The sequence below is a fragment of the Dromaius novaehollandiae genome, chromosome 3 (genome assembly GCF_036370855.1).
Source record: "Dromaius novaehollandiae isolate bDroNov1 chromosome 3, bDroNov1.hap1, whole genome shotgun sequence".
NCBI lineage: Eukaryota > Metazoa > Chordata > Aves > Casuariiformes > Dromaiidae > Dromaius > Dromaius novaehollandiae.
Window position 1 is genome coordinate 77,997,505 of NC_088100.1, and position 12,612 is coordinate 78,010,116.

The 12,612-nt window shown below is 35.7% G+C and overlaps 1 protein-coding gene across 4 annotated transcripts in view; it reads right to left on the reverse strand.

The window, feature by feature from the left end:
* The window catches only part of PDE10A (phosphodiesterase 10A), a 200,923-nt gene that overhangs the window by 55,854 nt on the left and 132,457 nt on the right, over positions 1-12,612 (reverse strand). For all 4 annotated transcript variants that reach the window (XM_064509225.1, XM_026109843.2, XM_064509226.1 and 1 more), the window contains exons 4-5: positions 12,071-12,191; positions 10,112-10,161 (exon numbers count right to left, since the gene is read on the reverse strand). In XM_064509225.1, the coding sequence (XP_064365295.1) occupies positions 10,112-10,161; positions 12,071-12,191 (171 nt within the window). The remainder of the gene's footprint in view (positions 1-10,111; positions 10,162-12,070; positions 12,192-12,612) is intronic.

The following is a 12,612-nucleotide window of genomic DNA, read 5'->3' on the forward strand; positions in this document are numbered from 1 at the left end:
CATATATAAGCCTCAATTAGCCCATAAGCTTCTACCATTCCACACACTTACTTTTTACATGCATCTAATGAAATTACATAACTGTTACTATGTTCATATACGATCAATTCAAATTCGAATGAGTTTAAACATTTAATGCTAATTAAAAATGTGCAGATTTTTTGAGTTTTGTTGTTTTGTTTGCTTTTTTCTAAACATGGCTTTTGAACCCTAGAAACCATCAACAGCTTTAAGGGATTCTCTTTAATTACCACTGTGACAAGACATCCAAAACCATCAGGTTTTTCACAGCACCTATTCAGCTCTTGTTGCATATTTCTCCTTTTTTCTTCACAAAGTACTTAAAAAGTATGGTACTAATAATGGAATTTGGGGCTCATCTTCTAATCTCTCTGAGCTATGAAACACTCCAGCATCCTTTTAATTTACAAATACACATTCAAATTATCTTGCACCAGCTCAAAGGGTAATTACACAAGTTCCCATGCAGATATCAGCTACATTGTATATGGTTTCCTAAGTAAATGAAACAATGGATAGATTGGGTACTTTTGTATTGCTTGTGCTTTTTTAGTAGGTTTGAATACTTTATTTCAAAAAGAGACAAGAGAAATCTGCATTTCTGGTAACGACATGGAAAAGTGACTGACAATCAAAGAAAGGAACCAGGTGATTTTCAACAGCAACTTAAAACAATGGTATGTTTACAAAAAAAAAGAAGAAGAAGAAATCATTTGGGAATATAAATGAATATATAAAAATCCCGTAATTCCCCAATACAATACTGACAACCCATGATGCAGTAAAGGGAACAGGTTAGGAGACAGCGGGATGCCTATACATAGCTTATAGTATCTTTTGCTGCCAAAATCACCTGCAGTGAGAATAATTCTGTATCAGAAACAGCTAAACATGAATAATGCTTTACTGACATTGCCATACCACTACCTGTCTATTCGCAGAAGTTAAGCAATAAAAATATCTAGTGTAGACAGAGCATTAGATATCTCTACTACTGATGAAGGAGAAGGTAAGTAAGATGGGAGAGTCACTTTGGGTTTGATAAAGCACCAAAACAGGAGATACTGGCTTTGAGAGCCAGTCCATAAAAAGCTTACAGGCTCTCACCTTCTGATACCCTGCAGCCTACCAGACCCTGAAATATGTCTGCAAGGAGGGAAACAAATCAAAATAGTGATATTTTGATCTGTTACCCCTTCTTCCAGACACAAGCTGAAATCTTTTTGCAAAGATGGGAAAGGGCAAATCAAGAAACCCTGTTACCAATCTTTTTTCCAGCAGGTTCCATGTGGTGATGGACTTCTCCATTTAAATGTACTTGCTCAGCAGAGCACTGAGGTCTGAGAGCAGAAGCCTCCTACATATTGGTCAAAATGCAGAGCCCACAAAGCCCTTCCTTTCCCGCCTTCTGTGACATGACAGATCGTTCCAACTGGATCCAAAAATCTCGAAGTTAGTGAAACTTCCTAGTTTAAGCTCTTAATTCACTTTGATAAAGTCTTCAACAAAAAACTGCTATCAATCTGGACTGCTCTATGTTATGCTGTACAAAAAGTGACTATTTTTCTAATGCAAGTAGCTCACTCATTACTTGTGATTTCTGTAATTGTTCCATAGCATTAGATATCACCCATTTCAGCTGGAAATGTAACTTTCCAAGTGAAATTAAATGTATTTTTAGTTACAGGACTAAGAAAGAAAAAAGAATAATAATTTACTTAATAATCATACAATTGATGTCCTTTGGGTTTGAGATTTTAGTTGCTTGTACTTTTTTTCCTGTCTGTCTTCAAATTGACAGTGATCAACTTAAACTAGTTTTTATCAAGGTAGTAATTTATAACCTGAATATTAAATTCTGGCTAGCAATCCACTAATGATCATCACGTAAAGCAAGAGGTGCTAAAAAAAAAAAAAAAAAAAAAAAAAAAAAAAAAAGAGAGAGAGAGAGAGAAGAAGAAGAAGAAACAAAAAATCCAAATGTAACAAAATTCATTCTTTCATACTCACTTTAGGTATATGCAACCTATTGTAAACTCTAACGTCTTGTTTAAATGCTAATACATTAACAAGTCTTCCAACTTACAGGAACGAGGAATTATGTACCCTGTAATTAGTTCTTGGGTATTAACAAGAGAGCATTCTCAATTACCAGTTAAACACAGCAAACTTAGCTTTCACATCCACAGCCAAATTAGTATGTATCAGGTAAGCCACAGTACCATGGCTCTTAATGCTCTGCTCTTGGCGCCATACACTTAGTCTGTAGGAAATATGAAATATGAACTTATCTTAAGCCTCTTTTATTATGGCTGAAATAACCTTCATTTGTAACAACTAAGAGCATACTCATGTAGAATTACTGATATTCGTCTCACCATGCTGAGGTAACATGACACCACACTTGGGTTTTCTAGTGGAAATTTAATGCTTGAAAGAGGCAACAGGTCAAAATCACAATAAAAGAAAAGATACAGAGTAGCCACCCAAGTCTCCTAACCTATACCATCAACTTCTCCTGACAGATACTCTTTCAACAGAAAGAAAGTACCTGCAGTTTTCAGGTGCTTTCACAGTCTTTGGCTTTTCAGATGAGAAGGTCAACTACAGGTATAATTCATACTATTTTTGTAGCGGCTCCTGTAGATACAGCCCGTGGGAATCCAATAGAACACCAAATCCCAGCCCAGAAAGGCTAGGAACCATTCAACCAGCTAAGTTTTCCGGGTCTAGGTTTGAACTGCAAACATGTATTGTTTGCCATTTCACAAGCTACACAGTTGTGTCTTCTTTTTTAATAATACTTCTTAGAACTAGGCAAATACCAACTTTTTTTTTTTTTTTTTTTTTTTAAATATCAGAGCTTTTTTTTTTTCTTAATAAAGATCAGAGCCTGGTTTTATGATTAGAATCAGGGTTGAAGTACACACATGATAAGCATTCCATTAACAAACTGTTTTGATGGTAAGGGTTACTGAATCCTCCTCCAGTTTCTTTCACAGTGAGTTTTGGAGATAAAACCGACCCTGAAAACACTTGATGGAAAATGATTTAATATTCAATTGACGTTAAACAGAAACCTTAATACTATAGCATTGCTGTATGACTTGATGGTTGGGAAAAAAAGAAAACATTAAAGACAAATGGGAATTAAGCAAGTTGATATTAAGTGGGCTTTATGGTATTTGCTCCTCATAACCTTTTCTGTTCAGTAATAGTGGCAGATTTTTACTCTTGGTAAAGGATGTGACAGTCTATTCCTAATACCACACAGCTGAACAATAAAATTGTTTTCAGACAAAGACCATATCATAAGGCCATTTTTTTTGTATGAATAAAACTTAGCACAATAAGCAAGGATGACCAACAAAACCAAAAGTGATTTGGAAAGTACCTCCCGGCAAGAAGCTTGGATTTGTAGTTTGCCTTGGCTGAAATAGTACCTCAGCACTACCAGGCTAAAATTTTGAAGAGCTATAGACAACTCTGTCCTGGGTTTAATCACAAGTGCAGCGATTCTATTGTAGGAAGCAGACAAGGGGTAAAAAATAAAAAAACAGCAGCTACCTGCCTTTTTTTTTTAATTAAAAACCTTGATAACTGATCATGTACATGAGAGATTTGCATTTTTAAATTATATTGTATGCAAGTATGTTGGAAAAAGAGACAAAGGTTGGGTAATGGTGAAATGAAGATAACGCACGTCTATGCCACAACGACTAGCAGAGGGGTGTTTTTTTACTATGTTTACATACTTTTTTTAAAAAATGGTGACAATTTCTAGGTGCATTTCATGCCGGAAAATGTTGTGATCAACTTGCACAACTGAAAAACACCTCAACAGCTAAACCACTTCATTGCTACAGAAAACTAAGCTCTCTCCCATCCCCCTCATTTTAAGGCAAGATCAACTAAGCTTTCCCTGAAAGACGTTTGTCCAGACAGTTCTCAAAGACCTCCAGTGATGAGGATACTTCAGCTCTCACAAGCACTGTGGTGCTTCGTTACAGCCGCAACTGAGGCTTTTCTCACATCAGTCTAAGCCTACTACTTCGTGCCCTACCCACTACAGGTATAGAAAAGAGACGATTCTCCTCTTCTCTGCCTTGTCCAGACACACCCTCCCCCTGCAACTTTCTTTTCTTTAGACTAAAAATGCCAGTGCTTTTGTTTCCTGACCATTCTTTCTGCTCTCTTCTGGACTCTCTTCAGCTCCTCCAAACTTTTCTTCGAGTGTAGTGCTTAAACTGAACATATTGTTCTGCCTGAGGCCTTGCCAGTGTAGAACAGAATGGGAAATTCACTGTACATGAAGACTAGATTTCTGCTTCTGCCACATAGCACAGCATCTTTCTTTTTTGCAATAGCAATGATATTCCTGACTCATACTTACCTCTACATTCACTATAACTGCCAGAATCTTTCTCAAAGATACCAGCTGCCCTCCACAGAAACATATGATCTATGTACAGAGCCCCACACTTGTCCTCCCTGAGTCCAGTTTCTTCAGACCAATTTCATGCCTTATGCAAATGTAATATGACTATTCTCTTCCATCATCCATGTCATCAATGAAAATAGTGAGTAAAACCAGATCCAGGATAAATCCTTGAGAATTTATCCAACATATTTTTCTACTCTGATACCGAGCCACAAACAACTAATCTCTGAGTAATTTCCAAAACGGTTCTGTGCTTTACCTGTACTGTTTTCATCCTGACCATATTTCATCAGTCTATCTGAATAGCAAATGATAACAGGATCAAAATTTCATTAAAATGCATCTTGACAGTCATGCATTTTCTCCCATTTTGAAAATGTATTGATTCAAAGTTGAACTGGGACATCATAAGTCTTTCATTCTCCTTTCCACTCTTCCCCCAGGTTAAACTTTAGATTTTCCCAAATCCATTTTTCTGGTACCTCACCTATCCTTCATGAATTTTCAGATGGCAGCTCAGAATTCTATCAGACACTGTTTAGCTTCATATGGTAAAGGCTTGGCCAACTGATAAATATCTAACTTCTGTAAATGCTTTCTAATTTGTTTCTTCCCTATTCAAAGCTGAGGTCTTCTTTTTTTGCCTCACGTATTAATTATGATAGCCACCTGATCACTGTTGATCTTTTTATTGAAAGGCAATAAAATACAGCATTAAACACTTCCCCCTCTCCATCAAAAGCCTTCCCTTTCTGCAGAGTATCACTATTCACTGGCAGGTAAGAAAGCAACAGATTTCTTCCACTTTTTATATAAAAAGAGTACATAAAGGAAGAATTAATTCAAGGAAAAACCTGGAAATGTGGTTAAAAGACTTACACTTCAGAGATGATGCCTCCATGCTGAAAATCATGCATCTCAGGTTGGCACAAAAAAACCTGAGGCAGTTAGCAATCATGAGATGCTTCTCCTTGGTTCATAGTGATTCAAGTCACTCCATAAATTCACTAGGTGGCACTGCACATCAAGCTGCAACAATTTCTGTATGACCAGAAATTCTAGAACAGCTTAATTACATACACCCTGAAGCACAAAGTATGCGCACGTATTTGTGCCCTCACACAATTATTTCTTACAATAAAGCTATTGTAAACCCGTATCTGAAGCAAGGATGATCTGTTTGTCAATGCAATTTACAGTTTCAGGAAATAAGTAATGCTCACAAGATCTAGTAAAAGCTACTTTAAGTGCATGCCTATTAAATTCCAACTCATACATCTTTATGTAGGAATCACAGTGTAACCATGTGTGAATTACTCACACAAATAAGGACTTCATGGAAGTATTTGAAGAATCAGTTAATATAATAACACATTAGAAACTCTGTAGCTTTAGTAAGTATTTTAGAAATATTCCCTTGTAAAGATGTCAGTTTATGGGCTTAAATCCATGCCCAGCTAGCATGGTACTTAGACAGACTGATTTGCATATACAGACAATCAAATACGAGGATTTCAGCAAATCCTTTAAGTCATGTTTAAAGATGATATTCAATTTAGGTCATAATATGAGAGGTTTGAATGTATTTTCGTCCCCACAAGGAATAAAACAGAAAACTGAAACAAAGCAAAATGCTTTCCTTGAGAATTACGAAACATTCCTGTTTCATTTGGAAGTGTTTCCAGTTGAGTATACAGTATTTGCAAAATTAATGTTCTGTACCTTAAAACAGTTTATTCTTATTTGCATAACTGCACTAACCCACGGACAAAGATAATTTCTTAGAGTACATCTGCACTGCACACTGTAATACACAGAGTTCAAGAACCACATGCAGAATGGGTACAGGTCTGTTCAGATCATTTTACATGATCAGAAAGCTATATTGTTCCCAGGGCAAGCGTATTTTGGACTGCATTGTACCAGATGCACAGAATACACAAAACCAGATTCTGATACACATGGTGACTTCATGGGGAAGCAAGGAGCTGGACACGCAAAGGGTCCTGATCTGCTTGTGGGCAATCATTTAAAAAGAATGGTATCAGAATACCCTTAGCATGGAGTGCAAGGAGTGCTAGCACTCCCAAGCAATCTAAACAACCAGAAGGTCACTAAAATAATGGAATTAGTCACACTCATTCCGGCACCAATTTGAGTAATGGTTGCATAAGGAAACACACTGTAACCTTAATTGGTGTGGCAGCTTCCATTTCAAGTTAATTCACTCAACCAAAGCCCCTGAAGGCATTCAGCCTGCCCCATCAGCCAGAAATTTCCTTGTCCTTGCACTGTTATCCTACTCTAACACAAGTTACATTGTAGTTTTGTGGATTTCCACAGAGAAAAAGCAAACAAGGCTATGAAGAAACTTTATACATGGACCAGTATTTTAATAAATTCATGGAAGTCAAAAGGGACACATATTTTCCTTTTGAATCCTACAGTGTGCTTATGCTACCTGCAATAGGACACCTTGTCCCGGTAAATTCGAACGGACTTCTTTCAAACATGAGGTGCTACTATAAAAACCAATGCTCCTATAAAAGCCAAAGGACAAGCTAATCTAGAGCTTTTCTTCTCACTAAACAAACATATTTTCAGTTCTTTAAAGCAAACATTTTAATAATATTCTAATATAATTTTCAAGTAAGGGAAGTATTGTCCATATTAATAATTGAATTGAAGAAAGATTTACACTGAACTGTTAGTAACCCACTTAAAAATTGCAATTATAGAGCAGTTGTCTTCCTTCAATATAAAGAAATAATAGCACACAATATGCAGCAACCTTCTGCAGCTTCTCATTTTGTAAACACCTAGAATTTCCATAAAAGGAAGCTATTTTCTATCCTAATGAGAGACTCGTAATTTAATCTAAGCCAAAGGTAGTTATGGAAATCTCATATTCTAAAAATGCCCCCTTAACTTAGTTTAACACATATCAAGATTCTCAGGCTTAGTTTCGTTGTTGTTGTTTTACACAGGCACAGGTGTATCTATACATATTTACAGCGGGAGCTACAACAAGGAAGAATTGATGCCCTCACTTCCATTTTGATCCTGAGGTCCCCAAATGTAGTTACAACACACATTACTAAAGATTAGAAAACCATTTGTGAAAAAGTAGGTATTTACTTATTATCCGTATTCCCCCTTTCTTACACAATCCCCTCCCACTATGTAATTCTCACAAAGACGGATGCACACACAGGAAAAGCAGCATTCAGGCACAGACTGTTTCTTTGAAAGCATGGTGGAAATAACTTTTATATTAGTACTAGTTCTGAAACATAAGGCTGCTGTCTGGATAGATACAGGCAGATTTATGTAGCTTCCTAAAGCTAACAAGCAAAAAGCAAAATGCTAAAATGAAAAAAAATTAAGTTTGCTGAAATTGAGAAACTTAAGTCTCTAATTAAGCATCTAAAAACTGACCCACCAAAAAATAGAAGCCATTTTTCAACATCTGGCCATAAGGCTCAGCAACTGTTTTGTCTACCTTAATGAATAGTGAATTTGTCACCTTTTTAATCACTTTTGAAGCAAAATAATTAACATCAACTTAAAGAACGAGCTCCAGTCTGCCATTTACGCTATACAGAATCTTTCTGTTCAACCCATTTAGCAAAGACACATTTAATAAAAATATACTGCTAGTATTTGCTGGCCAGTGGTTAACGTAATTTGGATACATGCTTTAAATTTAATATTCAAGACTCAAAGATATCCAAATTAATTGTCAGTGACAATTTCTTACAAAAAGTAGGCTAATGCATTACCAGTTAGTTGCATGAAAATAAATATGGGTCTGGCCCAAAGCCCACTAATGTGAATGGAAAATCTCACACTCCTTCAAAGGACTTGAGATCAGTCCCTATAATAACTACATGAAGAACATTCCATTTTGGGAGATGAAGCTACACAGCAGTGGTTAAGAAAGTCAATGTGTGTTTTTTAGCAGGTGGAACTTTCTCAGGGAAGAGTTATACTGGGAAGCAAATACGTTCCACTACCCAAAAGACTATTAAAAAAAAAGCAAACAGAAAAAGAAAAAAAAAAAAAAAACAACAAAACCCAGAGAGTCAGAAAGTGCCCAGTCCCTCCAGGTATCAAATTCAGGGAGGAACCCCTTACTTTGCCACATGAATCTAAAATGCAAAAACTAACCACAGTAAGAATTCTCAAGCTCTAAAGTTAGTTTTGCTGTAAGCTTTTACAGAGCGTTTACAATAGGAAGAGATGAACTTCTTCTTCAGCCAGCACGCGATTACTGCCACCAAAGCTGGCCAGCGCTGCACGCCCAAAACTGATGGCTAAACTTCCTGCTAGTTCCTGCCTCTTGCAACAGGAGGAATCTGCTCAGGGAATGTCTGCTTCGTCCCCCACCCATGGAAGTGAACGCTATCATCTACTAATGAGAACCAAAACCGGTATTCACAGAGGAGGAACCAACCTGTTAAACAAACTACACTTACTACCCTTAGTGAAAAGTGATTAAAATATCCGTCATATTTACATACTTACACAACTCACTTAAAATAGGGTCAGTTCCTGAATAATAAAATAGTTTATCTTTATAAGATGAAATATTTATTAAGTAAAAAAAAATATGAAACTCATATCCATTTCTTATTTTGTGAAAGTTTCTTTGTGGGTCGTCTTCTACTTCCTTTGAATTATACACCATCTTTTTTGAACAAGTAAAAAGTATTCTCAGGGCACAGCACAAGTCACCTGCTAGTCCACACATCTTCAATCCTGTTTTCCATTATTTCACAAATAGTATTTTTTCCCTTTTTCTGAATGCAATTATTTCACAAAGAGCAGAGGAAATTGGCTAATGGACTATACAAAAATAAACTATTAAAATTGGCTGCGTAGAGTAAGGAAACAAAAACAATGAGAAAAATACTTTCCTCTCTAGTCATCTTCAGTTAGTAGAGTTTAATTTGTTTCTTGAACAAAAGGAAGATATAACATTTTGGACAACTTGTGATTTTTAATTTGATGGAACTCTGATGAAATATAAAATACATTTTCTTCTTTGTAGACATTTAAAGTAACTACAAAATCTTGCATAATGCTATCTGTATAAATTAATCTGGATACAAAAAATTAATGAATTCTAAATGCCAAATAACAAAACAGCAAGTATGCTGCTAGGAATAATGTATTGGACTTATTGCTGTTCAAAATATTCCGGACAATTAATTTATACCAGAAATTATTTTGATTCATTAATTTTAAATGTACCATTTATTTCTTCATGTTAACCAAAATCTATTTCTGAAATTTGTTATTTCATTATCAAGTTGCAGCTGGCAACCAAATAAAAAGAACCTGTTATGCTGAGAGCAAATTTTAATTAAGTTTCTTTTTGTTAAAAACAATTAATAATGGGGCCAAATCCAAAGTTAAATTGCTACAGTCAGAGAAAGAACAGCACGATACCTGCAGAAAACATTTTTGATTACCACTACGTTCAATAAACTTCCACTTTACAGAAATAAAAATAATGTAATGTTAATATTCAGCACTTAGGTAGTATTTCCTGCTAAATGAAGTACAAAATAAAGTATCATTGTAAAAGGGGAAAATGCACTTGTAATTGTAAAGAAAAGCAGCATCTAAATCCAGAATACTTACATTATTGCATTCTCCCAGGAAATATAGTGCAAATCCATCAGCTTTTGTAGCTGCCAAAGCAATAATAAAAGAAATAATTGTACTCGGAGGGAGAATCGAACTTACACAAGTTCTCTGAGGTGAAACCACAGATTCAATTCCACTTAGGACAAACATCTAAAATTCTAAAAGTGAAAGACTACTGCTGTGTCCCTTGAAACTTCCCAGGCCCTACCAAATTAGAAGTACAGGATAATACTTACTTTCCCCATTCCCATGTAATGTACTCAAAAAGCTAAATAGAAATGACATCATTAGAAATACATCTAATTCTTATTCCTAGGCCTAAAGACTATAAATTCAAATTAGTTCATATGACAGTAAAGAAATAATATAAAAGCACGTATCTACAATATAAGCAGGCAGATAACATTGTAATTTCCATGAGCAAAAGTAGTACCATATATAGATGGTAAGCTATATTTGTCCTTGTCTTAGGATAGAAAAGTATGGGAAAATACAATGTTGCAAATATTGCCATAAAAATGTGTTTCAAAACAAACCAGTTCTATTTTCTGCACCTGCCCCATATTAAAAACATTGACACACCAGCAAGTTGGCACCTCTCAGTGATTTTTACCAGATTTAGATTGTTTTATGTAACAGGATAAAGCTAAGTGCTTTAAACTTTCAAAAGTTTAAAGTCAACCAACCAATGTACCTTTTATAGCTAAAATGAAAACTCCCAGAATCAGAAGAGGATAGCAGGTCAATGTTTTTTACTCTGCTTTACACAATATGCTTGATACTTTGAGTAAAAGTAAATTTTTCTTTTCAACAGTTAATAAATGTTATAACCAGTAAATACACATATCTGACATCTCATTTTTATGAATAAACACAAGAATCCATTCAGTACATTTATGGGAGTGATTCTACTTTTGTGTAATCAAATCAATTGGCTTTCTGCATTTGTTCAACAGAGGGGGAAAAAATTCCTCCTATCTAGTTACTCGCTTATTGTCAACTGTGTCACACCAATGAGAGTTCAGGGCATGGTAATTTGCACTCAAATTCCAAATCCTTCAGCTGTAATATATAAGCACATTGAGCTAGGAGGTAGAAGAGCACAATAAAAGAAATTCTTAAATCTTACCTACTTCACAAAAGAAACACTTTTGTAAAAGATAAGCAGACCCTGTCCCTTCTAGCTTCCCACTTGCTGTATACTAACAAAACCCAGTTCTGATTTGCTGTGAGCTGAACATCAGTGTCCAAACAGCCACTTAAGGGAAATCAGTAAACAGAAATGGTCCTTCTGAAACATCATATATATAAACCAGACAATTACGTTATCATCAAAAATGACGAAGTAGTAGAGATAGGGAAAATGTTTCTAAAGAGCTGCTTGAAAGCTATATTGAACAAAACTACTGATTCTACCTACTGAAGTCTAAGTACATCCACTCTGGCTAAAAAACCACTACCATTCATACTTAAATTGTTACTGGGAATATTTTCTTAACTTTTAATGATGTACACTACTTCCTTACAGATAGAAAAAAAATGCTTAGACTACTAAATGTAATTTGAGATCATGAAAAAGATATGCCCTCTCCCAATAACATCTCTGTTTTGTTGAAAAGGGTTAAAGTATGCAGCGATATTATTGAAGGATGATTTTTTCTACTTTTGGTATTGACTGCAATACCATCATAACCAAAATAATCTGTTCTGTGGTTCATTTTACAGGGGACTCTAATTTTGCAATTGGATATATGCTCCTGAGAAGAAATTCACTTAATGGCAGTCAGGGATTCACTGCCAAGACATACAAAAGCCAAGATGGAAAAAGTTAATACTGAGACAAGAATACACAGTTATCCCTCAGTGCTCATCTTTATTAATTATACCACCTAAGAAGTGTGCTGAGCACTGATGCTAAGTAACAGCTCAGAGACATCCAATTCTCTTTCTTACCTATTTTAATGATGCTGCTCAGTTCATACAAAAGTAGTTGGTTATCTCCTCCTGTATCCAGGCGCTGTTCTATGTAGCTGTTCAATTCATACACTACGCCTTGCATATTTGTGTCTTGATACTATTGAAGCAAAAATGGGAAAAACATTTTAGAATAACTCAGCTGTATTTTGCTGTTTTTAACATATACGCTTGTTTAAAATAATAATAATACTTTGAGATTCTAATACTGAGTCAATCTTGACTGTCCTAATCCAGCTACCTGCCGTACCGGGTGACGGCCGAGTAAGAGACACATTTGTTCAAAATGCACTGAGTAAGCCACCACACAACTAGTAATTACCTGAACTTGGCCAAGATCACACGACAATATCTCAAGAAGAAATTGAGAGATGTGACAATCAGAAGGCAAGTAACCTTCAGCTCCCACCTTTTAAGCTCCTACTCCCTCAGGAAGAGACAGCTAGCATCTTTGCCAGCATCTTCCACCTGGAATTTGTGAACCAAATGATGGAACTGTGTGAAGCACCAGAGCTTTGAGG